At 39.7% G+C, this 27,488-nt stretch overlaps 2 protein-coding genes across 2 annotated transcripts; one reads left to right on the top strand and one right to left on the bottom strand.

Annotated features, from left to right (window-relative positions):
- Positions 1-390: 390 nt before the first annotated feature.
- On the bottom strand, positions 391-21,919 carry LOC103723733 (GEM-like protein 1; the record flags this gene model as incomplete). The annotated part of the gene is made up of 4 exons (XM_039134483.1): positions 391-877; positions 17,508-17,779; positions 21,445-21,546; positions 21,694-21,919. Coding segments are annotated over 4 exons (966 nt in total), but the record flags the coding sequence as incomplete, so codon positions are not given.
- Positions 21,920-23,546: 1,627 nt separating this feature from the next.
- Positions 23,547-26,313, top strand: LOC103723729 (transport inhibitor response 1-like protein). The gene is made up of 3 exons (XM_008814745.4): positions 23,547-24,140; positions 24,234-24,753; positions 24,844-26,313. Exons 1-3 carry the CDS (start codon positions 23,581-23,583, stop codon positions 25,600-25,602), a joined length of 1,839 nt encoding a protein of 612 aa, XP_008812967.2. The 5' UTR covers positions 23,547-23,580; the 3' UTR covers positions 25,603-26,313.
- Positions 26,314-27,488: the final 1,175 nt, after the last annotated feature.

Here is a 27,488-nt window from a genome sequence, read left to right as displayed (position 1 = left end):
CTTTTTGAGGATATAAAGATGTTCCCCAGTTAACCTCAGAAGAAGAATACTGTTCCTTTTTCATGACTTCAAATTTATCCAGATATATGTGCATGGTGTTCTAAGGCTGCGGTAGAATGTGAGCTCAGCAACTGATACTTTCATTGACCAGTATGAAAGATGAACTAGAAAGCAGGAATAGCCTAAATGACAAATCTGATTTCGTTCACTCAAACAACAGCCATCGCTAAGCATTTTAAGAGTTAACCCTGGCCCTCAGAAGTTCGAGAATTTCTCACCATGTTGCCTACAAGAGTCCCTATCAATTCTTCATGAAACAAAGATGAAATGCTCAATTAGCGCAGGTTCACTTTACCATTCAACCCATACCTTGACATCCAGTGGATCAAATAAGCAAAAACAAAATATCCAACATGAAGATAGAGTACTCAAGGCGCACTTTGCAAGAATGAGTGTCTAACCAAGACAAAGGTAACTGTTTGCCAGGTGATCAAACAATAACACCACCTCATTAAGATACAAATTGAATACCTAAAAATACTGCCTCAATGGGTGGGTATATGAGACAGGAGAGTAAATCATGTAAGCAGAAACTGCTTGTTAATAAATCATAATATCTATTGCAAATAGATTCCTCGGGGAAGAGCTGACATGTAAAAATCCAAAAGGACCAAATCCCACTGCCATCTCTAAGTTGCAAGATATGCGCAGCCTGCACAGCTTCCTGTAGGCTCTTTGCAGCACCATCATAGTTTACAAAACCCATGAACCAAAATTCTTGGTTGTCAGTGGAGACGACCTGAATGTATTTTTCTCCGGGATTCACTTTGTTCACCGAAGGATTAGCTTCTCTTAGCCGATGCAAAGGAATTACCACCTATATATTTGCAAAGGAGACGATATTAGAAAGTGCATAAGTTGGCATTTTTCCTCGGTCACAGATATAATACCACAACAAAGAAAAAGAAATATAACAAGCATAATAATTTATGCTTGTAAAAGACAGAATCAGGGGCAAAATCAACTAATCAAGCAAAGAGATAACTTGCATTCAAAATCAAATAGCTTATCAAAAAAATGGAGTGATATTGGGGAAAATGGATTATATTGCAGTGAGCAAAATCCTTGGCAACTTTGTTTATCAGTAGAAAAAGAAATTGGGATATGAGTTGCTATTATAATTCAGCAAACCAGAGTCATGCTTTTAATTGCTTACTATGAAATCTAATTCTGGATTCTAGTGCTAAGTTCCCTTAATACTTAGTCATGGAATGCACCATGAGTGCTATATCAATATCAAATAAGGTCTATCTGGTGTGCACAGCAGAACTCTTGGAAAATGGTAAGGAATAAACTAATAAAAAAGAGAAGAAACTACTAGAGAGGAGGAAATGCACGAATCTGTTCTTACATTGTTGTACTAAAATAAAAGCAATGTTAGTAATCTAAAGCTCGCTGTGTTATAGAGATCCTTTATCTTGCTAAAGTATCAATATCAAACACTTATTCCCCTTGTACCAAACAAAAAAAAAACACTTATTCCCCTGGTAATCCAATGGGTATCAATCCATGCAAGATTGTCTTATCTCTTCTTCGTAAAGGAATAAAAAACATTAAAAAAAAAGAAAAACATAGAATCCTACTTGCCAAATTTCAATTGTAAGAGAGAGCTTTTCACAAGGTTTATGCATATTTATAGTTTGATGGCTGCACCTGCATTCTTCATAGGTTAAAATCATAATTAACGAGATATGCTTTATAATCAAATACAAGCAATTTGTCCTGAATATTATAATGTTGTAAAAACGTATCATCATTCAATTCCATTGCCTTCTAATAAAACACAAATTACACATATGAGTGCACATATACATGTTGAAATAATAGGCATGCCGTCAAATCTTAATTTAGTTATAGTGGAGAATCTAGGACAGTAAGAAATTAGCAACTCGTCACAGTTTCTAACAAAGACACATGTACTGTCCAAGCAACAAAAAGCTTCATCAATTCAAGTTCTCTTTCACTTTTCCCGTTTCAGAATGATCTGGAGCTCAAGCATAACAAGAGGTTTGAGGTTGAGTGAGATGACGCATTATGATGGTTATTAGAGGATCTGACTTTTGGATTTTTTTTACTCTAAGTAATTGAAAAAGATGAGAGAGCTGAAAATTAACAGAAAATTCTATGTTATATCCTTTGTTTTCATGTTCTGGCCTTAAACACTATCATTTTGGAAGCTAGGAAATCCTATTGCACTTGCAAAAGGAGCAGGCTTTCGAGCAGGAGCTATGACAAGAAGGAGGCTTGGCTAATCAAGAGGACAGCAACATCTAGCAATTGTTTCCTCTCAAATATGAAAAATAAAAGATAAATAGCATTATTTTCATACAAGGGTTTTGCTACTGCACTTTTTTTATTTTTTAGGGAAAAGTTGAAATCAATCATATCCCTTCTTTTGTGAAGGGCATAGATGGAAAGTAGTGTGAAGCCGGCTCACAGCTGGTTGCAACATAAATTATTTTATATTTTTTAATCTGAATACCTGTAAGACTATGTGAAAGGATTAAGAAAAACTGAGACTATTAAGAAAAACTGAGACTATTCATTTATACTCCCATTTAGAAAAAATAGATGAATGGATCATTCGATGAAGCAAGCAAATTGTTCTAAATCGGTAGATGCACACTCTTGGCCCTTCCCAACATCTAATCCAGCTCTCTCCCACCATGTGATTCCACCATTACCAAAACTGCCACCTCTCTCCCCTCCACATGTTCGTGAACCTGGTGAAATCCCCCCCACCCTCCTCCTCCTCCTCTCTCTCTCTCTCTCTCTCTCTCTCTCCCTCCCCCCACCCCCTCCCTCCTCCGGATATACTATCTAGTGAAACTTTTCATCCATCACCATTGTCGTCTCTTTTGCTATCATCGCCTCCTCACTTTCTACCCCTCTCTGTGCTTTCGGTTAACTACCCACCCCGCTTCTTTCACTTTGCAAATTCCAACACTATCAACTCCACCTCCCCCTTCCCTTGATATGTTATTCAGCAAACTTCCATATAGAGTTGGGCACTGGGCCGGGCCGCCCACGGCCCGGCACGAAGCGGGCCGTGCCTGATATGTTATTCAGCAAACTTCCATATAGAGTTGGGCACTGCGGCCCGGCCCGGCACGAAGCGGGCCGTGCCTGGCACGGCCCATTTAAAGGGGTCGTGCTGGGTCACGGGTTTCTGGCCCGCGGGTAGAGGTGGGCAACGGGCCGTGCCGGGCCGGCCCGGCCCGGGCCCCCCGGGCCCAAAGGCTAAACGGGCCGTGCCAGGCACGGCCCGCAACGTCTCCAGACGGGCCGTGCCTGGCACGGCCCGCAACGGCTCCAGACGGGCCGTGCCTGGCACGGCCCGCAACGGAGAGGGGGGAGGAAAATAGCCGTTTCCAACGGCTATTTTCGTGAAAATGACCCTTTTACCCCTCCCAACAGTCCAATAACGGCTGAATTGAGGAGTATTTTGGGGAAAAAAATTTTTGGGCTTCTATAAATAGCCCATTCCTCCCTCATTCTCACCACACCAAACCTCTCATTCTCTCCTTCTCTACTGCTATTATTTCTCTCTTCAAAGTGCTCTTCTAGCAATTTAATTTTTAGTTTGTTCAAGTGCTACACAAGAGGAGGTTCCTGTTGAGAAGAGAAGGTCGCTTCTGTTGAGAGCACAAGAGGAAGCTCGGAATCTCGGCTCTGCCTCTGCCCTCCGACCCTCTACTCAATTCCTCTTTGCGGTTAGTTTTTATTTTTTGAATTAATCATAGATATGTCATCTTTTGAGGAAAGTCAGTTTGGCATTCCTGTTTCTGAGGGAGAAGAAACTAATCCCCAACCCCCTGTTCCTAGTTCCTCTAGAACTGGTGAACCGAGTGAAGGTCAAACCTCTTCTCGTAAGAGGACCAGTACTGTATGGAATGAATTTGATAGAGTTATGGTTGAGGGAGTCTGGAAAGCTAAATGTAAAAAATGTGCCAAACTTTATAGTTGTAGTAGTAGTGGGGGAACAGGGCATTTAAAAAGACATCAAGAGAGTCATAGGATGCATGATTCTCATGCTCAAACTCAAAGTACCCTTAATATACAAGGGGGATTACTTGTAGGTAATTTTGCATATAATCATGAAAATCAAAGAAAAGCACTTGTAAAATGGATAGTTAAGGATGAATTACCTTTTAGTTTATATGAATCTTTTAATTTTGAAGAATATGTTCAATTAAACCTACAACCTGCTTACAAAAGAATTAGTAGGCGTACATTTAGAAGAGTAGCTATGACCAATTTTTTAGCAATGAAACAAAATTTAATTGAAACACTTTCTACTTTAAATGTAAAAATTTCATTAACTTCTGATATTTGGTCAGCATCTGTAGGTAGTAATTGTTTTATTGCCATTACTGCTCATTATATTGATAATGATTGGCAATTAAATAAACGTATTCTTGCTTTTCGTGCTTTTGATTTTCCACATTCTGGGCAACAAATTTCAAATATAATTTATCAAACTGCATGTTCATATAATATTAATGTAAAATTATGTCTATTACTTTTGATAATGCATCTAATAATAATTCTGCTGTTGTATTATTAAAAGACTCATTGCATCCCATATTAGATGGAAATTTACTGCATATTAGATGTGCATGTCATATCTTAAATCTTTCTGTTCAAGCTGGCATGGGCATGATTCAAGATGTGATTTCAAAAATTAGAAATGCAGTTTCTTTTATTCATGCTTCTAGATCAAGACTTCAAGAATTTAAGAAATTATGCATAAATCATGGTAAACGTTTTAAAAAATTTAAACTTAATGTAATTACTCGTTGGAACTCCACATATAGCATGATACATGATGCATACCCATATAAAAATTTATTAAGTGCATATATTAATGATCGTGGATTAGGATTTACATTGACTGAAACTGATTGGAATAAAGGAAAAATTTTGGAAGATTTTTTGCTTAGTTTTTATAATGCTACCAATGTTCTTTCTGGTATTTATTACCCTACTTCATGTTCATTTTTACAACAAGCATATATAATTAGTCAAAAATTTGCAGAACATAGATATGATGATGTTTTAATGCCTATTATTGACCTAATGGAATCTAAATGGAATGAGTATTGGGACAGGATATGTCCTATGCATAACTTAGCTGCTGTATTTGATCCTAGAGTTAAATTAAATGGCGTGCTAATTTTACTTGATGCATACTCTGAAAATATGAATCAAGATGCTGAATCTGCTAAAGATGAGGTAAAAAAACTTCTTTATGATATTTATGCTATATATGATGAAAAAATTCGTGGATCTAGAACACAAATACAAACCTCTATTTCTCCTTCTATTAGTTCTCGTTCGTCATCTATTTTTTCATTCATTGCACAGAGAAGACACACACATGCTTCAAGTTCCTCTTCATCTTCTTCATCTTTAAGTAGTGAACTAGAATTTTATTTACGAAATGATCTTCATTCTGCATATGATGAAAATCAAATGGAGAATCTAGATGTATTATCTTGGTGGAAGAGTGTTAGAAATCAATATCCTGTTATGTCTGCAATTGCACGCGATATTTTAGCTGTGCCGATGTCCACGGTAGCATCGGAATCCGCTTTTAGTGCAGGTCGGCGTGTTCTTGACGAAAAGAGAAGTAGGATGACGGGCGAAACGGTGGAGATGCTTCTCTGCTTCAAGGATTGGCTGGATGCTGAGGCAAGACTTCAAGATAAAGGTGGACATAATACAACATCCTCTGATGATGATGATACAAACACTACTGAAGACTGAAGACTGAAGAGTGAATACTGATTCACTGAATCACTGATGATTAGTAAGATTTCTTAATTTTTTATAATTGTACATTTTTATTGTATTCTGGAGGTCAGACCAAGGTCCAAACCTCGGCCCTTTCTTAGTTTCTTATTGTATTCTAGAGGTCAGACCAAGGTCCAAACCTCCCTTCATGTACCATTTTGATTTAAATTAATAAACTGGTAGGGGTCTGCCAAACCCCCCACCATTAAGGTGGCTTTATATTCATAAATCATAAATTCTTAGTGTTCAATATTTATTAATTTATTAAAAAAATTTATGAAGCATTAATTTTTATCGGGCCGAGCCGGGCCCAGGCCCGGACCGTGCCAGGCCCGCGTGCCAGCCCGGCCCAGGCCCTTATGGGCCGTGCCGTGCTGGCCCGCAGGCCGTGCCGTGCTTGGCCCGCGGGCCTAGACCGGGCCGTGCCGGCCCAGGCCCGAAGCGGGCCGTGCCAGGCACGGCCTGCTGGCCAGGACCCTCTAGCCCAGCACGGCCCTCTCAAAGGGGCCGTGCCAGGCACAGCCCGTCACTATAGCTGGCGGGCCGTGCCAGGCACGGCCCGCTTCGTGCCGTGCCGTGCCGGGCCGTGGGCGGCCCGGCCCAGTGCCCATCTCTACCCGCGGGCCGAGCCCGGCACGGCCCGCTTCGGGCCTGGGCCGGCACGGCCCGCTCTTGGCCCACGGGCCAAGCACGGCACGGCCCGCGGGCCAGCCCGGCATGGCCCATAAGGGCCTGGGCCGGGCTGGCCCGCGGGCCTGGCCCGGTATGGGCTTGGGCCGGGCCAGGCACGGCCCGTCTCCATAAAAATTAATGCTTCATAAATTTTTTTAATAAATTAATAAATATTGAAAACTAAGGATTTATTAATATAAAGCCACCTTAATGTTGGGGGGTTTGGCATAGACCCCTACCAGTTTATTAATTTAAATCAAAATGGTACATGAAGGGAGGTTTGGACCTTGGTCTGACCTCCAGAATACAATAAGAAAGGGCCGAGGTTTGGACCTTGGTCTGACCTCCAGAATACAATAAAAATGTACAATTATAAAAAATTAAGAAATCTTACTAATCATCAGTGATTCAGTATTCACTCTTCAGTAGTGTTTGTATCATCATCATCAGAGGATGTTGTATTATGTCCACCTTTATCTTGAAGTCTTGCCTCAGCATCCAACCAATCTTTGAAGCAGAGAAGCATCTCCACCGTTTCGCCCGTCATCCTACTTCTCTTTTCGTCAAGAACACGCCGACCTGCACTAAAAGCGGATTCCGATGCTACCGTGGACATCGGTACAGCTAAAATATCGCGTGCAATTGCAGACATAACAGGATATTGATTTTTAACACTCTTCCACCAAGATAATACATCTAGATTCTCTATTTGATTTTCATCATATGCAGACTGAAGATCATTTCGTAAATAAAATTCTAATTCACTACTTAAAGATGAAGAAGATGAAGATAAACTTGAAGCATGTGTGTGTTTTCTCTGTGCAATGAATGAAAAAATAGATAACGAACGAGAACTACTAGAAGAAGAAATAGAGCTTTGTACGGAAAATCTAGATCCACGAATTTTTTCATTATATATAGCATAAATATCATAAAGAAGTTGTTTTACCTCATTTTTAGCAGGTTCAGGATCTTGATTCATATTTTCACAGTATGCATCAAGTAAAATTAGCACGCCATTCAATTTAACTCTTGGATCAAATACAGCAGCTAAGTTATGCATAGGACATATCTTGTCCCAATACTCATTCCATTTAGATTCCATTTGGTCAATAATAGGCATTAAAACATCATCATATCTATGTTCTGCAAATTTTTGACTAATTATATATGCTTGTTGTAAAAATGAACATGAAGTTGGATAATAAATACCAGAAAGAACATTGGTAACATTATAAAAACTAAGCAAAAAATCTTCCAAAATTTTTCCTTTATTCCAATCAGTTTCAGTCAATGTAAAGCCTAATCCACGATCATTAATATATGCACTTAATAAGTTTTTATATGGGTATGCATCATGTATCATGCTATATGTTGAGTTCCAACGAGTAATTACATCAAGTTTAAATTTTTTAAAACGTTTACCATGATTTATACATAGTTCCTTAAATTCTTGAAGTCTTGATCTTGAAGCATGAATAAAAGAAACTGCATTTCTAATTTTTGAAATCACATCTTGAATCATGCCCATGCCAGCTTGAACAGAAAGATTTAAGATATGACATGCACATCTAATATGCAATAAATTTCCATCTAACATGGGATGCAATGAGTCTTTTAATAATGTAACAGCAGAATTATTATTAGATGCATTATCAAAAGTAATAGACATAATTTTATCATTAATATTATATGAACATGCAGTTTGATAAATGACATTTGAAATTTGTTGCCCAGAATGTGGAAAATCAAAAGCACGAAAAGCAAGAATACGTTTATTTAATTGCCAATCATTATCAATATAATGAGCAGTAATGGCAATAAAACAATTACTACCTACAGATGCTGACCAATTATCAGAAGTTAATGAAATTTTTACATTTAAAGTAGAAAGTGTTTCAATTAAACTTTGTCTCATTGCTAAAAAGTTAGTCATAGCTACTCTTCTAAATGTACGCCTACTAGTTCTTTTGTAAGCAGGTTGTAGGTTTAATTGAACATATTCTTCAAAATTAAAAGATTCACATAAACTAAAAGGTAATTCATCCTTAACTATCCATTTTACAAGTGCTTTTCTTTGATTTTCATGATTATATGCAAAATTACCTACAAGTAATCCCCCTTGTATATTAAGGGTACTTTGAGTTTGAGCATTAGAATCATGCATCCTATGACTCTCTTGATGTCTTTTTAAATGCCCTGTTCTCCCACTACTACTACAACTATAAAGTTTGGCACATTTTTTACATTTAGCTTTCCAGACTCCATCAACCATAACTCTATCAAATTCATTCCATACAGCACTAGTCCTCTTACGAGAAGAGGTTTGATCTTCACTCGGTTCACTAGTTCTAGAGGAACTAGGAACATGGGGTTGGGGATTAGTTTCTTCTTCCTCAGAAACAGGAGGAATGCCAAAATGACTTTCCTCAAAAGATGACATATCTAAATTGATGAATTCAAAAAATAAAAACTAACCACAAGGAGGAATTGAGTAGAGGGTCGGAGGGCAGAGGCAGAGCCGAGATTCTGAGCTTCCTCTTGTGCTCTCAACAGGAGTGACCTTCTCTTCTCAACAGGAACCTCCTCTTGTGTAGCACTTGAACACTTGCTAAATGCAAACTAAAAATTAAATTGCTAGAAGAGCACTTTAGAAGAGAGAAATAATAGTAGTAGAGAAGGAGAGAATAGTTGGTTTGGTGTGGTGAGAATGAGGGAGGAAAGGGCTATTTATAGAAGCCCAAATTTTTTTTCCCAAAATACCCCTCAATTTAGCCGTTTTTGGACTGTTGGGAGGGGCAATTTTGGAAATTTCCCAAAATAGCCATTGAAAACGGCTATTTTTCTCCCCCCCTCTCCAGACGGGCCGTGCCAGGCACGGCCCGCCAATAGACGGGCCTGGGGCCGGGCCGGGCTTCCGTTCTGTGCTGAACGGGCCGGGCCAGGCACGGCCCGTTTAGACCTCGGGCCCAGCAGGCCTGGGCCGGGCCGGCCCGGCACGGCCCGATGCCCAAGTCTACTTCCATATCAGTTACTATCGCAGCCCCCACCACTTCCCTATCTTAATCTCCACTGCTACCTCCTCTATCTCTGTCCTCTAGATGAGCCACACGACCATGCCCCGTATCACCTTGTCTAAACGACATGTGGAAGATGGTCAAAATCCTACAAATATTAATGCCTCATACATACTCCTAAGCATGCGTACTTCCATCCAAAACTGGTCAACTATTAGTCAATCTTGACCATCTAGTTTGATATGGATGGATAGTAACAAATTTTTCGAATTTATTATATAGAATCCAAATATAGTAACGAAACCTTTTATATTAAACTTTATAAAAATACAAGATGCCCCGAAGGTTGACTAGGCCAAATCGTAGGGTGATTATATAATGATCAATAGGCCTATATATTATTAGGTTTGTAAATGATTGAAATCAATTCAAGTTTGATCCATTAACCAAACCATCCAAGCCAATCTAGCCTGAAAATCAAATCAAATAGAATAGCATAAAAGATGTCGAGAGAAGTAGTGGGTGATTATTTGTCTGATCCACATGTGTAAAGCCCAAATATGGAGTCAAATCCAAGTTTGCTAAGGACAAGGCATCCAATGTGGAAACTCAAACCGAGTCATACGTGTGAAAGAGGTTGGTCAATTCCCTTTCTCTTGATGACTTGCCTTCTTTTGATCAACTTTGTCCACGTTTGGGAATTTTAGGGAACTCAAACTTGTCTTTTGTCGAAATTCCCAATCTAAGGATGTTGCTAGTGGGTTAATAAAGGCTACCATCTATCTCCAACATCTTAACACCGGAGAGGGAGGTGGAAACTTACAATGAGCAACAAGAAAAGGCATGACAAAGTAGAGTGGAACAAAAAGAGAAAGAGACCTTAGTTTGAATCTTTTGAGCACAACGACTACTGCAGGTAATTATGTCAAGCATTTGGTATCATCTGTACACAAGCTTTAAGGGTACCGAGCCCCATACTAGTATTTTATTGGAATAGAATGGTACTGGGGTGGTATTGTCCCGACCCTCAGGACTGACACTATAGCAGGACATAATCTCTCTTTTTTATTTTTATCTCAAATAAAGTTATAGTGGATATAAAAATATATTCCAACATGGCTTTTTCCATATTTTTCTTTAATTTTTGAACCAAATTAGTGGTGGAGAAAAAGGTGACCGGCAACTTATCGGATGCATAAGGTTTCTAGCATCGAGGAAGTTGGATTTAGTGAATGGATTCCTAATATGCCCTCCTTTCTCCTCGCCCTTGATCTCTCTCTCTCTCCCCCTCTCTTTCTTTGTTTCTGCTTGCATGCCCCAACGTCATGACTCAAGGAATGAGAAAAGAGAGTGTCTCCCTACCCTCGTAGCTCTCTCTTTTTTCTTTGAAAACCAGGCGACCTGATCAAGTCATGCCTTGTTACTAGCCAAACAAGGCTTGGTGCGAGACTGTTCTAACTTAGATGGGATGTAGGGGTGGCAAAATATGACCCGACCCGCCAACCCGACCCGTGTTCGACCCGCAATAAACAGGTTTGGGTTTGGCCTAAACAGGTTCAGATCGTAAACAGGTCGACCCGTTTAACCTGTTTATTAATTGGGTCAGATACGAATTTTAGATATCTGACCCGTTTAAACCGTTTAACCCGTTTAACTGTTGGGCTGATAGATAAGGGCCACAACCCACAAAGCCCAGGGTCGGCCCAACTTTTCGCCTCAGCCCGATTTCACCGCGTCGGCCCAATTACTCTCCGGCTCAGCCCAACTTCAGCGCGAGGCAAGGTCCAAGTCCAACGTCCCGACGTTTCGTCCGCGACTTCTCACTTCTCCAGGTCTCCTTAGGGGGTGTTAGGGTTTGCCGTTTGTGCGCCGCCCAAGCCCTATTCCTATTTCCCTCCCTCTCTCGAGTCTCTCCCCTCTCCTCTCCTCCGGATTCTTCGCCTCCCGAGCTCTCTCCTCCGAACGGACCGGACCTCCGCCTCTCGAGCCCTCTCCTCCGGACAGACCGGACCTCCCCCTTGCTAACAACTTCCGCCTCCCCGTCGACGGCGACCGTGGCGGCTCGACGGGTCCTGGGAACCAAGGTTGAAGTTGAACGAAAGAGCTCATAAAGAGGACCTGGTCCGTGGATTTCTTTGGCTCCCGTCGCCTTCCCTCTCATCTATGCAAGGTCAGATCCTCTGCTCTACCAAGGTAAGAAAGATCCTAGCTTCTCCTTTTTTAGGGTTAGTGTTTATCCTAGCTTCTTCTAGTAGTTTCCTGTATTCTCTGTGGGATCTGAAATTTTGGCTTTGTTTCCTTCATTTATTTTTTTAAAAATTTTTTTACGTTTACAGATTTGAGTTCTTGTGGTCCTTTGAATGCTTTTTACATATCCTTTGAATGCTTTTTAAAAGGAAAGTATTTCTCGTTTACAGATCCTTTGAATGCCTTTTAAAAGAAAAGTATTTCTCGTTTACAGATCCTTTGAATGCTTTTTGGTATAAAGAGTCCAGTAATTCTTGTGGAAGATTTGGAGGTTTTTCATTGAAATATCATAGAAAGTATACATAGATTCTGCACGAGAATAATTGTTTTTAAGTAAGATTTTTTTGAATGCTTTTAAAAACACAAGATGCATGCCGTCATGTCATACAAAATACTGTAACTTTCTTAGAATGAGAGTGTCATTTTTGTGTTGTTAATAAAGTTTTCAGACAGCAGCTAATATTACTTGCTAGTTGCTAGCAACAAGCATACCCAATAAAATGGCATGTTAAATTACTTTCATGATCTAGGCATGCCATATGCTATTATTCTGAGTTAAAAGAAAATGCTTCATGTATGCAATGCTGTTTTTATTTTTATTCAATAATAGTCTAACTCTTCTTGGTGTAAGTTTTCGTTTGTTGTGGGTCCTTCGTCATTGATACAATAACTAACTAGTTTGGGACCTAAAATTTTCTGACCTGGACCAAACCAAAAGTGAAGAGATTGTAAGTTTTTCAAACATTGCAGTGTGGTGAGTTAGTACCTTTCATTAAGTTATTTAAAGGAAATCATTTTAAGGTAGCTCTGGCCCATGTGAATTTTGTTTCATGTATTTTGCTTCAGTTATTTTAAGGGAGAAGAAGCGCAATTTTACTGAAACCATTGAGCTACAAATTGGTCTGAAAAACTATGACCCCCAAAAAGATAAGCGTTTCAGTGGATCTTATGTTTACCTAATATGATTTTTAATGGCAAACATCAAACAAATAACTTGTCTAATGCATTTGTATTCAGGGCCTGGTTGTTCTTCTATTGGCTATGGAGAGGTAGAGAAACTTGGACCTTTCTTAATGCAAAAAGGTGTGCCAGAGCTCAAATTCAACAAGCATTCTTGGAACAGAGGCAAGGCGAAACAAGATCAGATCAGAAAAATGATCTGCATCTACATATTACTATTCTTCTACATGCCGCAAAGTGAGAATCTGTCCATAGATCCCAAGCTGCACTTGGGATTGCTTCCTGCAAAAAGTAGGGGATCTGATTGCAAATTTTAATGAATGTCCAAATAATACAGGCTTTGTATCAGCCCTCAGATTATCAGATATAAGTAGGTGGAAGTATAATGCAGCTTGTCCTTGATGAAGTCCCTCCAAGCTGTCCATTGGATTATCATCTGTAACCTGTTGCTTCAGAGCTTTCCTTGATGAAGCCTTCAGCCACAAGGCGCATGCTATTTTTTTTGGGCATTACTCCAGCTTCTCTCATTGTCTGAAGCATTTCTTCTGCTTTCCATGGTTGTTTTACTTCGCCATATCCCCATATAAGCATGTCGAAGGTCTTTGTATTGGGAGACACCAGATTCACACATTTCTGTAGAAACTCATTGCATTCTCCATGTTGGCAGTACTACAACTACACCACCCACTGATAATAGTTGTAAAGGTTACAACATTTGGACGGATCTGTTTTCTTGATTTTTGTAATGAATGGGATCTGTTTTTTTTATTTTGTTCTTATGCTACTTAATGTATAAAATAGGTTGGGTCGGATTGGATTGGGCTAAGGCCTAAGGCTAACAACCTAAAAGGTTATTAATTTATTAAACAGATTAAACAAGTTTGGTTGGGCAGGTTAAACGGGTCGGGTTGGGCAAACAGGTTAGACGGGTCGGGTCGGGTCGGGTCGGGTTGGGCAAACAGGTTACCTGTCTATTAAACAGGTTAAACGGGTCGGGTCAGATTACCTATTTATTAAACATGACAGGTTTAGGTTCTAATTTCTGACCCGTTTAATAAACAGGTCGGGTTCAGGTTTATGATTTTCTGACCCGACCTGCATGTGACCCAACTCGTTTATGACCCGACCCGACCCGATCCCATCCCCACCCCTAATGGGATGTCCTAGCCCACGAAGGTATTGGTGTCTAACACTAGTCTTAGTATTGTCAGAATAGTAAGGTATCGCTAGTACCAACCCAACCTACAAGTACCACAATCTTTGCTTGCACACTATTTCCTTCACCACAAGCTTACATCAATTGCCTCATCTATCAACAGCTAATAACTATCCAAAACACAAGATTAGAAACAAAAGATCCAACCATTAGAAGAGAATAAGAGGGGATAAGTAGGATGAAGGGATAGCATAGGTGTCATCTCCATCTCATCTCTCAATGGGACAAGGGTGGAGGCAGAGATAGGCGTCACAACAGGGTGGTGATGGCAAAGGCAACATCTCCCTCTCCTCTCTCAATATTAGCTATTCCTATATTTGCACCTGCTTCCAGTAAATAAGGGTGCAACTTCTATGTTTGCTAGATTTAGAAATATGCATATCAAAGAATGCTTAGAAGTTGCATCATGGGAGGATGATATGATGCAAACCCTAATTGAGATGACATAATTTTGACCAAGTTATAAAAGGAGAAGTTGAATTTGTGTGGAAGGCATGTTGAAGAAGGGAAGACCTAAAAATCCAGTAAGGTTTGAAAGACTAGATTTCACAGGATTTGCAACTTTTAAGAAAAGAATTACAAAAAAAAAGTCATAAATGAATTCATTGAAAAAATAAGGCTTGTTTTGTTTGTTATGATCACCATTTCAAATGCCAGCCTATGCCAAACCAATACTATTACTCAGCATTGGGATGGTATTGGATATCGGGAGTTTCCACTCATATTGCACAATATTCGCCCTTGTCAACCCATGCTGGTTCGACATAGATCAATATGGTTCCAAGCCTTTTTTTTTCATTTTTCAATTTGGCATGGTACGTGCAATGCTGCCAATGATCCGCATGGCCCATACCAATCGGACTTAAATCCTTGATTATATGATCAATGTTACCTAGACACTAGGCATGCATGCCAAGTGTCCACAAGTGTCAGACATAGTAGCCTCCATGAGAACATAGTACCTATACACAAGCCACCATTCTGATGCTTATTCAAGAGGAATTAATAAAGGGAAGCAAAGAGAGATATATGTTGTCCAACAAATAAAATAATAGAACATCCTTGTGTTTACAAGTTTTATAAGTTATTCCTTTAGTACATTTTAGATTATTTAATACTAAGACTTTAAGAAACTTAAGTTAATAAATAACTATAATAAATTTTTTTTATAAAAGGCATATATCGAGACTTTGATAGTAAACCCCTGCTTCACACTCCAAAAACAAAAAGTATTGGCACCTTTTATTGACAGTCGTAAAAATTTAAAAAAGAAGTGTCCAATCATGCCATGTCCTATCATGCCCAAGAGTCCAAAAGTGCCGAAAATTTCAGAAATGCTAAAAATAGTGTCCATGTAACATAGAGTTATGATAATTTACATTGCAATAGTCAACATGCATCATTACGTCTCCAAGTAAACTTACAAAGAATATGTATCAAATACCTTAGCTAGACAAATATCTCAAGTTACAGGTATACATAAAATATTGCATGTAAGAAAGCAACCAACAAATAGGTTGATACCTTGCACAAACTAATGCTTCAACTTTCAAACAAGGGTTTGGTTTCTAAAGTCCAAGGCCACACAAAATGTTTCAGAAGTCTTGGCAGTTTCGAATATTTCAGCTATAGTTCCAATTTTTAGACTAAAATTAGTCAAATATTCTATAATTTATATAAAGTAAGAAAACTAGAAAATAAGAAATAAAATTAAAAAGCAAAAAAGAATGTATCTAGTGCATATGGTTGATCAGTTATTGTAATACTAGGCCTATTGTCTAAGGCATCAATACAAGTATAAATCATGAAGGAAGCAAAAGAATGGCTAAATATAGCCTATATAATCGAATATATTAGTTATTAGTATATCAAGCATTAAAAGATATTATTATTACAATATGAATGACAAAAGTGTCAATAAAAAGAATTGTACCGATATCCAAATACATGTCTAATGTTGGAATTCAAAAAATTTATCATAGAACAACTAATATCCATTTTAATAATAACTTAAAGATTTGATTAGGTATATCAAGATCTTCATTTTATGCATGTTGAAACATAATGAATTCACTTTTCCAGCATTTCTGCAAAATAAATAAGATATATAAATTACTGTGTATTTTTGACAAAATATTGTTCCCAAAATTTGGGGATTTCATGAAGCATAGGAACAGCCATACAAATTAAGCCACTGCAATACAGTGGAAAATTTCTCCTTTAAAATTTTTAAGATCTAATATCTAAAATTTGTATAGTTTCTAAGATTTCTTAGAACTTACAACACTTCTGTTAAGTATTGCAAAAATGCTTTCCAAATACTTGATTCAACACCCACAAATAAGCTATCCATTACAGTGAAGAGAGAAGCATCAGAAGGACCCAAAGTTGAGATTATAAAGGCTCGATAAAAACAAATCAACAAAAAGAACTGATAAAGCCTTGAAATTTTGATTAGTTTTAGATTAGTTCCTGCTGAAGTGATTCTCTTGTTATTCACTCATCAAACAGACAACACAAAACATGAGTACTCTTGATTATCACTTGGAATCAAAATAAACTTTTCTATTTGATTACAAAAAATTCAGCAAGCAGAACATAGAGGTCAAAAAAGAAGGATTCTTAAAGATGCATTTCTACGTATCAGCATATTTTGAGGCAATGTTTTAAAAGGCGGCTGCAGTGTGAGGGTGGTCAAGGGACTGCATAATGCATATACGGTATGCAGGCAGCATATGCAGGTGCATACGCAGATAATATTTTCAAAATAAGTATAACACATTAAATAAAACAATAACAACAATAATGATAGTTATATATTTTTGGATGGACAATAACAATAACAACTAATAATTAGTGTTTATTGTTCAGTATCTAATATATAATAGCAATAACTATAATATAAATATTATTAATATCTGTATCAGGATGACCTGAAACCTACATCAAACCTAACCATCAACTTAAACCGACTTCACCTACAAAGGCCCATATAGGATGCTAGGCGAGCTCATACATGCAGTTGCACACTAAGTAGGCCAAACATGCAGCCACATAATTCTAAGTTAGTAAGGACTCCTAGAACCACGTCTGCTGTGACAGAAGCAGCATCACAATTCCTCCTATAGTTATTTATCAAAATTTTGAATACAGTTCATGGCACATTTCACCCTAGCTTAAAGTTAAGCAGTGCAAATTTGAAATGGGCTGAAACAGAAAATTAACAGTTCTAGAGTTGAAAACAAGAAAAAATTATTGAAAAGAATAACCAAACATATATCAAGGGTAGAATTTTAAAATGCCTACATAAACCGCTAGCAAAAAAATAAACAAAATTTTATTGTTGATTTCATCTAAATTGATGTGTTCTGGACAGTCACATCCAAAGTGAAATAGCAACAGGTACATTCCATTTTGCTGTGTGGTTTTGTATGAGTGGACGAAAGAAAGGGGGCATGTCAAGGAACATATTTCATTTCATTCAATATGTTTCTCAAGTTATGATAAAAAAAACATCAAACTATTGTGGAGAAAATTACCTTGTAATAGCTCCATTCAGTTCGGTCTCCAACCTTGTAGGAAAGAGGATTGTCGCTACAAAATGCAAGTTTAGCAGTAGAGAGATACAAAATTCCCATAACTGGACCAGCAGACGTTGAAAGATCGCATGCATAAGACTTCATAAGTTGTTCTTCTGGAACTGTGTCAAAAGTTTGACGAAATATCTTCTCATAACCACCTTCTTCTATGACCTTGGTTCCTTGAGCAATCCTCCCCATGGCAGCTTCAGCAAAACTAGGTCCTGTTTTCACTGGGTAAAGGAGAATATAACATATTGTGAACTTAAGATACCCAAACTCCTTAAGATATTATAAAGAAATTAATTCAATGATGAACAGTTAAGGTTGTATAAAGAGCATAACAAGTGCAGCCTATTCAGCAAAGGAAATAAATAGAATAAAAATTATAAATAAATAAACAAGTAAAGTTGACTTGTCATATAGAGAAATTTCTAGTTAGAATGACCAATCAAACAAAGGCTGGGTCTTTTCAAATTATATACTATAAAACATGCATGAACTCCATCATACATTAGCATTTTGGAAGTCACTGTTTGTTTGCTTTCTTTCCCTAAAAGTTGTGGCTTGTGGTCCACTCTTCCATCAAGCACAGGAGATACAATGTAATCATAACATATCACACATTTTTCCATTAAATTCTGCACAATCGTTATGAAATTTCTCTTAATGACTTCAGAATATAACAAGTGAGAGAATCTTGTGTTACTTTCTAAAACTGTGGAAAAATGTCCTATGGCTATTACTTTTTGATTATGAATATAAGATTTTTAGGTACAGCAGCATATGAGGAAGGTTCTAAAGAAGAACAGGTAAGCTGAATTTGTCACTTGCTTCTACCATGGTTGTGGCATTCTTATCATCCATTCATCCATAGATCTTCCGTAATCACTTCACCGCAAACTCTTTTATCTGATCTAGTTTCAATAGTTACTGCTGAGAAGTGCCCTGCTCATCTCACCCATTTCCAGTTATCAGAAAAAAAGAAGGGAAAGAAAAAGCAACAATTATCTACATTTTCCCCTAACCAACTGCTATCCAATCTCCGCAAAACTAGCTCTATCATAGGTTTCATAATCTGTCACAACTCCAAGAATTTCTATGCGCAAAACTAGAAGTTTAACTTGGATCCATCAACATTGGACCCCACAACTCCAGTACAGGTTTAAAACTTTGTTCCGGTTATATACTTTGATGCAATGATGATGATGTACGTGTTTGCTTTCCAATAAATGAATAAATCTAGCTTCTTGTCTTCTACGTGTCAGGCATGGAAAATCAGGTGTGAGGCCCTCAGGAGCAAGTCCCTATCAAGCCGCCACGAGATCGCCCCTCTTCTTCCATAACTTTCCTTCATTCTTTCTTGCATCTGTTTCTGTTTCTCTTTTCTTTGGGGCTGTTCTTCCACTGCCAAAATCCTTTCACTAAGCAGCCACAAGAGAACCTAATGTAGCACCTGTTAGCAACCACCAAATGGGCCTTCCTCAAGGAGCAATCTGGATTTCTAACAGGTCATCTTGGCTAAGTTGATTTCTGTTGTGCAGAAGTTTTCCTGATCCCTGAACACAATTCCAAAATCAGCTGTTGGTTCTTTCCTGTTGCTGATTTTGTGTTTCAGATCTGAAAATAAACAGTTCTGTAATCCAGCATTTGGTTTCCCCATTTCCAAAGCCTAATCCTGATTTGGAAAGGTTTCTTAAGCATCAATCCTACCAATTGTTCACAAAGAGATTGGATTCACTGGCATTTGTACACAGTGCAGAATATAGGGAATGAATGTGGCTGATTCCTAATAGCAACCACAGCAATTCAATTGTGTGAATGTAGATCCATTGCATGACATGCCTCAAATGATTAGGTAATTTTTGTTACCTCTGTTTGCAACAATTTGTTTTGTTATGGCTTAGAGTCTATAAACCTATGTTTGTTTCAGCATCTTGCATGCATGGAAGCACTTACATAGTTCATTTCTGCATGTAGTTTATGTTCTAGATGCAAATGTTACATATTTTAATTTTCAGGTTCGTTAACTTGCCATCACATTATTTTTGGTTTAGGCTTGCATCCTCATAGAGTTTAAGGAAAACCATCACTTGCATGTGGTATTGATATTGGATTCCATAGGGTTGTCTTGCATCAATAGTTGATTAAAAGTAACACCGACATTGGACCATCCTTAAAAGAAACCATATAATTGAACAAAGCATAACTAAAAACATATCACAAGCTACAAATTTGATAGAACATCCAATTGTTAACTATATGAAACAAACAACAAACACAAATTAATGCAGTGTTGGTGTCACTTCAACAATCATTAGATCCATTAAGCAACTCCTAATCACTTAGTCCTCTTTCACTGTATAGGTCCACTATAGTCTAATAAAAAGATCATTTGATAGTGAAGCAAGCTACACAACTCAACAAGTAAACCTCTACCATGATCAAAGAATTTAAGTTCCACTAAAATAAATGACTTTAAAATTTTCCCTCAACCAATCATATTCTTATTGACATTTTGTAACAGGCCACTACACCACCTGGCTAGGGTCCACTTAGCTTTTACACCGCGTTCTTTTTCGGGTTTAATAGAGTTTCAGTCATGCTACTTTGGAAAGATCTGATGAAAACATATAAAAAGGTTCTAATGGGAACAAAACTTCAAGTTGAAACTCATAAATGCAAGCACAAAAATGTCATCTTTAAATTCCATATGATCATAATCTCCACCATAACCCAAAACATAAATTCAAATTAACATAAACACAAAATTCTTAAGAAAACAAGAAAAAGGTTGAAACATTTGCAACTAATCAAGATTGCAAGGTCTAACACAATATTAAAAAACGGAAGCCAACTGTAGATTCCAGAATTTCAAAAGAAACACTGAGTTTTAAAAATAAACTTGAGATTTAAAACATTCAGACAAGCTTAATATTAATACAAAATTTTGATATACCCAAAAAAAAAATAATCTTTGCAAATACAGTAAGGTTTTAGGATTTGAAACAACAACTTGGATTTGAAAAGGTGCAGAATGCAATACATCTCAAAATCAAGATGAACAGTAGAAATTCTTGGAAAGTAAACCCTAAATTTTAAGGGGAAAAAAGCATATGACATCAAATTTGTAAGAGAGTTTGAAAGTGATTACCGCACTCCAAAAAAAAAGAAAAAAGAGGAGGAAACCTCAAACTTCCAAGGCATGGAAGGATCCACTCACCAAAGAAATCAGAAATTATGAAAAAGTAACGTAGTTTAGAATTTAAAAAAAAACATATATTTTTCATAGCAAATAGGGGACTCAAAAGAAAATATCAAGAAAATCTTAAATTTGAAGGCATTGATAAAATTGAAGAAAAAACAGTAGCATCACTGCCACTGAAAATCCCCAATTAACCCTCCAATAGCAGCAAGTGGTTGTCCTATTTCCAAGGAAAGAGAAAGTTCAATTCGTAATCAGCTTTAGCAAACTTCTTCATCCATAACTCACCATCCTCTGAGATACATATAATTCCAGCAGCAGTTATTGCTACTGTTTGCTTCTTTTTCTTCCCTACTCTTGAATTGATCTAATATTTCCACAATTCTTCATCAAACATAATCAAATTATTTAAACATTTTGAACAAAACTTAGAGATGACTGGTCATAATTTTCGAGCTTAAGCTTACAAACATTCTATCCTAACTCCTACGGGCATCCAACTAATCCATACTAATGCAACTAATCCATACATGCATATTAAGAGGAATAGTTCTAGGAATTATATCCTAGACCATTTCCCATGAATGATACTAAACGATAATAATAAACATGTCACCATTTGAAAAACGAGAAGCAGCAGCTGCAGCAGAAGAAGAATTTTGGTTAGGTGATTCATCTAAATCTCATACTCACGATGCTGCCAAGTATTCTTTGACAGATCCTCGGCCCTCTTCGCCGCTTCTCCAATCTTCTTCCCCCAACTCGGGAACACATTGCGCACCGTCTCCATCGTATCTACCCATTAAATTCCCATTTATAAAAATAAATTCACGATCCTACCAGCCTTTTCTCGAACAATCAAGATCAAAATGGAGCAAAAACAATATTCTTCAAACTGAAGTCAAATTAAAGAAATAAAGAAAGGAAGGGAAGATGGGATACTCATGGTGGAAGAGGAGGGGGCGGGGGAAGGAGTGACGTAAGGATTGGATTCCGGCGGCATCTTGGTGGCGACGGCGGCGGCGGGGCCGGCTGCAGAGGGAGGGCCATCGCTGGCGTGATCGCTACTCCAGTTGACGGATTTCTGCGCCGTCGGTGAAGGATCAGACGGATGGGATTGCGTGGAAGACGGGGGAGGCGGCGGAGGGGCGCCGACGTCCGGCGGATGTCAGGCATCGGATTTCTTCTCGTCGGGGAGATCGACATGCGGATCCATAGAAGCGGAAGGAGGGATTTATAAATCGGGGGTCAAATCGCTTCGTCCTGTCGGTCGAATCGAAGACGACGAGGTTGCCGAGGTTCCAACGCGGGCGGTGGCTTCCTCCGGAAAGGGGTCAGGATTTCGCTCTCCGTTGGACCACGTTTATTTAGGAAAGAAGGATACCGGTTGACAAATCCGCAGCGCCAAAACAACTTAAATTTTGAATTTTCATGCTCGGACATTTGCAAGCTACGAAGGTCTGCCGTAACTAGGGCTAGGGCTGCAAATGGGGCGGGTCTAGCAGTGACCCGACCCGCATAAAATCCGACCGATCCAAATTTTAGAACCGCGGGGCTGGATGGGATCCGATCTATTCTATTTTTTGGGTCAGGTCAGGTCAATCTCGACCCGAATTCAAATCCGACTCAATTCATTTTTTTAGCTTGATGTTATTTGCTATTATATAGTGGTACTTTGAATATAAAAATACATAGATCTGGACCCGAATCCGACCCGATCCGAATGACCCGTCGGGTCAGCATGGACCCGACCCAATTCGACCCAATTTTCAACCAGATCAGATCTGAGTCCAAAATTAAAAGTCGAACAAGAAACCAAGTCGGCTCGAAATTACTTAGGATCTGACCCGATCCGACCTATTTGCAGCTCTAATCGTAACCTTAGCAAAAACAGGTCTGCCGTTAGTGCTTAATGCGGGTTTCGAACCATACCTTTAATACAATTGATCATCCTTCGTAACATCAACTATGGATCGTTATCTGCATAAATCTCCAAACATTCTAAAATTCTCTATTCACCCAACCATGTATTTATTTATTTATTTATTTTTAATTATATTTTTAACTTTGATTTATCCAAGCACAAAAAAATGGAATAAAAATGGTTATTCTACATAAAAATTCATTCTTCAGATAGAAATTTATTATTTTTAACAAGGGCTGTAAAAAAAGTACATCGGGTTGGATAGACGATTCGCCGATTGACTCAATCCAATCGAATCCATATCTAAATAGAGTTTAGAAATTGAATCTTTTATTCAAGTTGGATAGGATCAAGTATTATGGATTACACAGAGTTAAGAATAATTCACACATAAACCAAGAGAAACATACATCATTGGACTATATGATTATATTATAAAAATATTGTAAAAAAATAGTAATTAAATATGTTTTATCACCAACTCACTTTACATAACCTTAATGACAATCATATATAAATTCCCTTAAAAAAAGACAATTATATATAAATTATAATTAACAATACAGGACGCGACAATATAAAGCTATCACTAGAAAAAAAAAATAATATTTAAATTATAATTAACAATATAGAATGATGATCGATAATATAAAGCCATCCCTAAAAATTGGATAAAATTACCGAGGTAGATTATAAAAATATAATTTGTTAGTTTCGGATCCAAATCTGATCCATATAGGAAAGATATCTAATCTAGATTCAAAATTAATTAATTTGATATTTAATTAATTAATTTTTCACATGACCATATTCTCATCTCGGAGATTCAAAATTTTAATTATTACTACTACCCCTTTCTCCCTTCTTCTTCTTCTCCTCCCATAAATCCCCTCTTCACTTTTCTGATGAGAGGGGAGCGGTCCGACATGTCCGAGGACGAGGACGGGGGACGAGGCGGAGCGGGCGGCGGAGACGGCGCCGGGGACGGTGGTACGGACACTCCTGTGCCCTTCTCCGACCAGGTGCTGGAGAACGTTCTCGAGAACGTTCTCCAGTTCCTGAGCTCGCCTCAGGACCGGAACGCGGCGTCCCTGGTGTGCCTTCCTTGGTACCGGGCGGAGGCCCAGACCCGGCGCGAGCTCTTCATCGGCAACTGCTACGCCGTTTCCCCTCGCCGGGCCACGGAGCGGTTCCGCCGCATCCGGGCGGTGGTCCTCAAGGGGAAGCCCCGCTTCGCGGACTTCAACCTGGTCCCCAACAACTGGGGCGCCCACTTCCAGCCATGGGTCTCCGCCATGGCCGCCGCCTACCCCTGGCTCGAGAAGCTCTGCCTCAAGAGGATGTCCGTCGCTGATAGCGACCTCTCCCTCCTTGCCCACTCCTTCCCTAATTTCAAGGAACTCTCCCTTATTTGCTGCGAAGGTTTCAGCACCGCCGGCCTCGCCGTCATTGCCGAGAAGTGCAGGTAAAACTTTTCCAATCCCCTCTCCGATCCAATCATCCATTGCTGAATAACATATATCACCGATCAGAACGCCAAACCCTAACTCGTTCTCAGGCATCTCCGAGTGCTCGATCTGATAGAGGACTACTTGGAGGGCGAGGAGGATGAGACGGTGGACTGGGTTTCGAGGTTCCCGGAGACGACGACCAGCTTGGAGTCGCTTGGGTTCGATTGTGTTGGCAGTGCTGTCAATTTCGAGGCCCTGGAGGCGCTCGTCGCCCGCTCCCCCGCCCTCCGGCGGCTGCGGGTGAACCACCACGTTTCGGTGGAGCAGCTCTGCCGCCTCATGGCGCGGGCTCCCCAGCTCACCCACCTTGGCACTGGGTCCTTCGGATCCGCCGCCGCCCCACTCCTGCAAGGAGGAGGGTGCAGCGTGGTGGATCTGGCAAGGACCTTTGCCGCCTTCAAGTCACTTGTTTGCCTCTCAGGCTTTCGTGATGTGGCGCCGCACTGCCTCCCGGCCATCTACCCCGTCTGTGCCAACCTCACCTCCCTCAACTTCAGCTTTGCGAATATCACCGCCGAGGAGCTCAAGCCAGTGATCCGCCACTGCCACAATCTTCAGAATTTCTGGGTACCGATCACATTTCCAGCTCATCTTGTCCTCGATTCATTGTCTCGGGACTTCGCATTCAAATTTTGGTCTCTGGTGGTTGTGCTTCAGGTGCTTGATGCGGTGCGAGACGAAGGGCTTCAGGCGGTGGCAGCGACGTGCAAGGACCTCCGGGAGCTGCGGGTGTTTCCTTTGGATCCAACGGAGGACTCCGAGGGGTTTGTCTCGAACGTCGGCCTTGTTGCAATCTCTCAAGGCTGTCGGAAGCTCCGTTCCATTCTTTACTTCTGCCAGCAGATGACCAACGCGGCCGTCGTTACCATGTCCAAGAATTGCCAGGACCTCGTGGTGTTCCGCCTCTGCATCATGGGACGCCGCCGCCCCGATCACCGTACCGGAGAGCCAATGGATGAAGGATTTGGGGCTATAGTAAAGAACTGCAAGAAGCTTCGGAGGCTCGCTATCTCTGGATTGCTCACTGACAAGGCATTTGCTTACATTGGGAAGTATGGCAAGTTGGTGAGGACTCTTTCTGTTGCCTTTGCGGGGGACACCGACTTGGGACTGAGGTATGTTTTGGAAGGGTGCACCCAATTGCAGAAGCTCGAGATCAGGGACAGCCCGTTCGGGGATTCAGCCCTGCTCTCAGGGCTTCACCGTTACTACAACATGAGGTTCGTGTGGATGTCTTCATGCAAGCTGTCGCTGAGGGGCTGCAAGGAGGTGGCGCAGAGGCTGCCTCGCTTGGTGGTAGAAGTCATCAGGGACAGAGATGAAGATGATGACGATGAGGGGGTCCAGAAGTTATACATGTACCGATCTCTAGCAGGGTCAAGGAATGATGCACCATCTTTTGTGGAGATCTTGTAGAAGTGCTCCTTTCCATATGACCGTCGAGAGGAAGAAAATTTTTGCCATTTCTTTGTGGGACAGCCGAAGAGCTTATTTTTGAATCGGGCAGGGTGGTCTTCATATCCCCTCAGAGAGTTCATAGGCTCCACACAACGTAGACATGATAGCTCCTGCGTTTATTTTCTTGTTCCAGTCCCCTCAGAGAGTTCATAAGCAACTGTGTCATTGTTTCAGTGCATCTATTTGTTCCAGTTGAACATCCAGATATTCGATGAAGTGGAAGAAGAAAGAGAACTTGATGTCATGTTGTATCAGTAGGTCATTATTGATACTTATCTACCTTAATTAGAGTTTCATGGAGCAAGGCTGCTCCCCGATATGCTGAGCCAGTCCAAGTGGGGTTTAGATGGTAGGTGGTGCATGGAAGTCTCAAACAATAACTTCATTGTGGCTTCTCCAATACAGGTGCATCATCACTTGGCATCAAGGAGCGGTGTTCGAATCTTGAGGTGAAATTTGAATCTTGAAAATTTTCTTTGTTGATTGTAGGATTTGTGGTAGATTCATCTCTGTATGCTTCATTAGTTCATTTCGTCTGGTTCTTTGACTGTGTGGCCACATGGAGACAGTTTCTGTAGGAGTAAAGTGTTTGTCCTTCTCACGTTTCTTCTTCATGTATCACTGTTTCATTGCTCCAATGAATGCACTGGCCACAAAGTATTGAACTCATTTATCTGCTGTAGTCCGGTGCAAACAATTATATGCCTAGGCCCTACTAATGATTTGGTCTTGGAGGCGTGGGCATGCCACAGCCTCAAGATTTTAGCAACTCACGACTCTTCCATTCATATGGTCAGCATAAGTTAGGTTATGGTCCACAAAAGAAAGGAACATTTCATTGATTGACATCAATATCATCAGATTAGTGCATATTTTGGACCGCAAGCCATTGTTTCTTCTGCACAGATTGGTGGGCAGGTCCGCTGCATCTATCATATGTGGCCAGTTAAGGCTTAAATGGACTTGACTCCACTTCTATTAATGGCATTCACCAAATCCCTGAACCCTGATGATATGCCATGGATTCTAAAGCTTACATGATAAAGTTCGCCTCTTTGGGTTTTTCCCCCTCTTCCTACTTATATTCATTCAATAGATTACAAGTATGGATGCTGTCAAAGAATTTTTGCTTCCTTGATTTAGATTTAAGACCTTTTAAAGAAATAGCTGATTTGAATAGCTATTTTAAAGAAATAGCTGATTTGAATGAAAGTCTGAACTGAGGATCTTTACATCCTATAACAGGGTGATGCATTGATTTCACATTATCCTTTGGTTTCCATTGCTCTATGCTTCCAAGATGTTAAATACTACCTTCCATGACCGCGAGGAGGATGACTACCAGAGCTTATTTTTGGTGCTTATCTTTGAGTATCCTTCTTCCCAAGGAAACTAAAATGACCCATCCATTGCAGTTTATCCAAAGGATTTGCGTTTTGCATTCTGGCCAACTGGGGTGGGGAATCAGGATAGGGAACTATCAGTCTAGCTTTCTAATGTAAATCCCTTCATGTGTGCATCTCAATGTGTCCATTTAGTTGGCAGCACAACTGAGGTGAAAACAATGAGAATATCTTTAGTGCCATTTACTGATTACCCAGGTCCAAATGAAAATGAACAAATTTATGAAACAATGGAAAGTATTGAGTATGTAACTGCTTCACTGTGGCAGACTGCAAAGGTGGTGCTTGCAGCTGATTGGGTCGCCTCCTTCGCTGCGCAGCATTCAGGAGAGTTTCTATGGATCCGGTAAGTTCTAGTTCCGACTGACTTTACTAGTATTCTTGTTAGTGATGTAGCTGGATGTGCTCATGTGAGAACTGCTTGAGCAGCCAAACCACCAA

The sequence above is a fragment of the Phoenix dactylifera genome, chromosome 15, assembly GCF_009389715.1.
Source record: "Phoenix dactylifera cultivar Barhee BC4 chromosome 15, palm_55x_up_171113_PBpolish2nd_filt_p, whole genome shotgun sequence".
Classification (NCBI taxonomy): Eukaryota; Viridiplantae; Streptophyta; class Magnoliopsida; order Arecales; family Arecaceae; genus Phoenix; species Phoenix dactylifera.
The sequence above is the reverse complement of the archived record's forward strand: the minus strand, read 5'-3'. Positions and strand labels throughout refer to the sequence as shown.

Bases quoted from the DNA above. Each gene is read 5' to 3' on its own strand.
- LOC103723729 (XM_008814745.4), top strand. From the start codon at position 23,581: ATGAGAGGGGAGCGGTCCGACATGTCCGAGGACGAGGACGGGGGACGA. The intron at 24,141-24,233 runs GTAAAACTTTTC...ACTCGTTCTCAG, and splicing joins GTCATTGCCGAGAAGTGCAG to GCATCTCCGAGTGCTCGATC. The intron at 24,754-24,843 runs GTACCGATCACA...GTTGTGCTTCAG, and splicing joins ACAATCTTCAGAATTTCTGG to GTGCTTGATGCGGTGCGAGA.